This window comes from Eleginops maclovinus, chromosome 10 (assembly GCF_036324505.1).
Source record: "Eleginops maclovinus isolate JMC-PN-2008 ecotype Puerto Natales chromosome 10, JC_Emac_rtc_rv5, whole genome shotgun sequence".
NCBI classification, from domain to species: Eukaryota; Metazoa; Chordata; class Actinopteri; order Perciformes; family Eleginopidae; genus Eleginops; species Eleginops maclovinus.
In genome coordinates this window covers 17,547,437-17,551,366 of record NC_086358.1, presented here as the reverse complement: position 1 = coordinate 17,551,366, position 3,930 = coordinate 17,547,437, and the positions used below count along the sequence as shown (strand labels likewise).

Here is a 3,930-nt window from a genome sequence, read left to right as displayed (position 1 = left end):
TTTTCTTCATTTTTTTTTTTTGCCAACAAATGGGATGGATTACTTTTTTCTGTTTTAACTATGTAGAAAACAAATGCCTTACTACTTTGCTATAGGTGTCAATTTAGAACAAAACAACATAATTTAATTCCCTATCTGTGGTTTAATTTCAAGCCTCGCGCTCTATGTCCTCATGCTTTGTTTTTTTTCGGTTCCTGGATTTGGTGAGATGAGTACACGGCATTAATAGTAATACAAATACAACACACAGAATAAAAACTATTATTGTTCAGATCTTTTAGCCCTAGGATGTCTCAAGAGATCATGACGGCAATATTCACTCAAGGAACATTATGCAAGAAATTGTGCTACGGCAAAAATTCCACATCACAACATTTTACGTTTCTTTTTGTCAATTTTTCAAATACATTTTCATAAAGCCGCTTCAAATTCTTCGTTTGAGCTACTCGTCATGCAATTTATAAAAAGGGTAACATCTTCTGTGGGGTTTTTTTCTCCTTCAGATTGAATTGAAAATGCTAAGTCATCATTACTCTTTCCTTTTTCAGGCAATTCATTTTGCTTAAAGTTTCAAAGAAAATACAAACGATACAAACTGAACTTTAAAAAACCAAAGCAAACAGAAGCTTTACAAATAAAATGTTGGGAGGGAGTAGAAAAAAAGTCTTTCAACAATGAAGAAGATATGTCTGACATGAAGAACAATGATAGAGAAGCTTCCACTCGTGGACGTACTGGATTACAATAGTCAAAACTCATACAGTACAACAGCAGCCAACCAAATGGATTTGGCACAGCTATGCCAGAATACAACGTGAAGTTGAATGAAAAATAAAGAAACCAAACAATAGAAAAAAAGTAGTCTATTTAAATTCAAATAAATAATTAAATTCTCCAACTAAAATAAATCCACTTCTTTTGGATTCAAATACACACGGTAATACACACAACAAACACACTCACACTCTTCCGACACATATAACATTTAAAACCACTGCTCGCTCCGTGTTTATCGTACAATGTATTTCCTATAACTCTGTTATAGTCTTCTTCAAAAATACAAATCCTTCGTCCCTTGGCTTCGATCAGAAGTGACGACCTGAAGAGATCCGACATCAGTCTGCCCCTCGTGTCTCTATTTGCCTTTTTTTTGCTGGAAGTATTGCTTTTAGAAATACATTTTGGTCTTCTTTTCGGATGGTGAAGGAAGCAATTTTTCATTATCCTCTGGGCATAAAAAAAGGCATTTGCACACTGAAATGAAAGAGTAAAGTGGGCTTCTCATAGAGTCCAAAAAGCCTACCTCATGAGGAATGTATGCATTCTACAAATACTCTCTGTAAAGTGTTCTGTGTGTGCTCTGCCTTTCCAAGATGTTTAGATCAGGATACGTGTTAGTACATTGTCTGTTTGTTTCCATGCATGTGGTTGGATGAGAGGTATAAATTGGTACCAGTAAGTCTGTGACAACTTCAATGTTCTGACGCACTCAGACGCAGATTTCTATGGGCGTAGCCACCAGCATGCGCCCGCCTGGAGAACTGTTTTCCCGCGGCATTCGATCGTAACTGTTGGTGGACGACACGGAGCTGTTGGTGGAGACGGACACGAAATGGTGGCCTCCGCCTGGCTCCATCCCCCCGCCCTTAGCCCCACTGCCACTCCCTCTCTCCGCCACCACAGGAGACGTGGGAGAGAGGGGAGAAAGTGGGGAGAGAGGAGATAAAGTCTGCTGCTTCATCCTCTCCACAAGCAGCTCCTCGTCTTCCTCGCCGGAAGAAGATGACGATATGGTGCCGTTCCCCTCTCCCCGTGCACCTCCTCTCTCTCCGCCACCACCGCCAACCCTCTCTCCACCACTTGCGCTGTTGCTGTTGGTGTTGGTGTTTCCGTTGCTGTTGCTGTTCCCGTTGTTGTTGTTGTTCTCTGCATCCAGCATCCAGGAGTGGCTGAAGTACCCGAACACCTCTTTGACGGAGCAGCGCCGGTCCTGTTCCACGGAGAGCAGCCGGCGGAACATGCGCAGGGCCTGCTCAGTGAAGCGCCTCCACTGGGACGGGACCGTGTTGGTCCTCCTCCTCTGCCAGCGGATGAACTCCTGGTAGAAGGAGTCGGAGGGCAGCGCCTTCTCCCAGGGGAAGTTGCCGGTCAGCATGCAGAAGAGCAGCACGCCAAAGGCCCAGACGTCGGTGCTGTAGTCCACGCAGAAGCCCTCGTGGCGGGACACGTCGCAGAGCTCCGGGGCCGTGTAGGGGATGGTGCCACTCACCTGCAGGAGGGAAAACCAACAAGTCAACACAACGGTGGATAAAGGACTTTCAGAGGTTCAAGCCACTCCTCAGGCCATTCCTACATCCAGGACATGATTACACCAAGCACTCCAGGATATGCATCAGCCAATCGGCTTGCTACTTCCTCACTGTGAGTTAGATCCATGTACACCTCAACAAAAACAAATGTTTGCAAGTGAAACAAACTCCCCTGATATCACGACAGCAGAAAGGATACACATCTTTTGTCACGGACTGAAAACCCTAACCCTAACCTTGGCCAATAATATATATCACTTCTGTAGGTAGCGTTGAATGGTTGCAGTAGCACTTAATGCTACTGCTTAATGCCTTTGGAGTTTTTATTTTAATGGTTGCACTTATTGTGAATCTTTTCAGATAAGAGCTTTAGCTAAATTAAAAGTAATGAAGAGTCATACACAGAAACGTTACTCACTCGTTTCACTGGTGAGCCAGCTCGGCGGGTCATGCCGAAATCTGACAGCTTGACCTTGCGGCACTCTCGGTCAAAAATGAGGATGTTTTCAGGCTTGATGTCCCTATGGACAAGCTTCTTACAGTGCAGGTAATCCAGAGCGATGGCGACTTGGTGCACACAGCGCTTTGCCACTGCCTCAGGAAGTCCAATCTGCAGGAACGGACAGAGAGAGATGAGCGTGCTAGACACAGTTCATACGGTATATGCAACAATAAAACGTGGACTAAAAACAAATGCAGTGGCTGACTGACTGACTGCCCTACACTAAACTGTCTTCTTAAAGAATACTTCACCCACAACAGCAAACATTGAATAAATCCTTCCTTATAAAACATGTTTCATTAATTAATCATTAATCAAGTCTTATGCTCAAAATGGACAAATGGACTTTTTTTAATTCATTGTTCACCTTGGAAGTATTTGAGAACGGTTTTCTTTGAGAATTGAAGACATAATGGGGCGACTAAATGACCTAGACATGTTCTTTTCGGGTGCAAAGTACTAATTTAAGAATGCGTCAGGATGGAGATTTTGTAGCTAAGGTCCTTGACCCTGAAGCAATGATGTGCACAGTGACCAGAGTGAGGATCAGATGGAGCACCTGTGGAGGAATGATATCGAACAGGTCCCCTGCCAGAGCGTACTCCTGTGCGAACACGTAGTAGTCGTCCGTCTCGAAGGCGATGCCGAACATGTTGATGATGAAGGGGCAGGGGGACAGGTACAGAGAGATGCTGTACTCCCGCAGGAACGACTTCAGCTTGGTGGTCTTCTTCTTCAGGAACTTCAGAGCCATTTTTGTTCCTTATTGGGTGAATTATAATAAAAATAATCACATAAACTTTGTGTTTTGCTTATTTTCAGCAGCAGGATATTGTACATGTACATTCATGTCCCCTCACCTCTGATCTTATGGATGACCAGGTCCACCTTGCCGTAGGTGCCCTTGCCCAGCTCCCTGATCACCTCGTAGTATTTGTTGACCTCCAGCCTCTCCAGGTTCTGGGCTGCGATCAGCTGCAGCTCGTCCAGGATGTCCATGTTGGCTCGGGACACCAGTGGAGAGGAACTCATGCTAGGGACTGCTATAGGGGACTGACCGGATACAGAACTATGGACCTGACGCTCAGGTGGGACAGCTAACAGCTGGGGTCACTGCAG

At 44.7% G+C, this 3,930-nt stretch overlaps 1 protein-coding gene across 1 annotated transcript in view; it reads right to left on the bottom strand.

The window, feature by feature from the left end:
* bsk146 (brain specific kinase 146) overlaps positions 1–3,930 on the bottom strand; it is a 10,968-nt gene continuing 7,038 nt past the window's right edge. Inside the window, exons 2-5 of the mRNA XM_063893101.1 lie at positions 3,672–3,924; positions 3,371–3,573; positions 2,728–2,919; positions 1–2,269 (exon numbers count right to left, since the gene is read on the bottom strand). Coding sequence (XP_063749171.1) covers positions 1,490–2,269; positions 2,728–2,919; positions 3,371–3,573; positions 3,672–3,843 — 1,347 coding nt within the window. The 5' untranslated portion in view covers positions 3,844–3,924 and the 3' untranslated portion in view covers positions 1–1,489. The remainder of the gene's footprint in view (positions 2,270–2,727; positions 2,920–3,370; positions 3,574–3,671; positions 3,925–3,930) is intronic.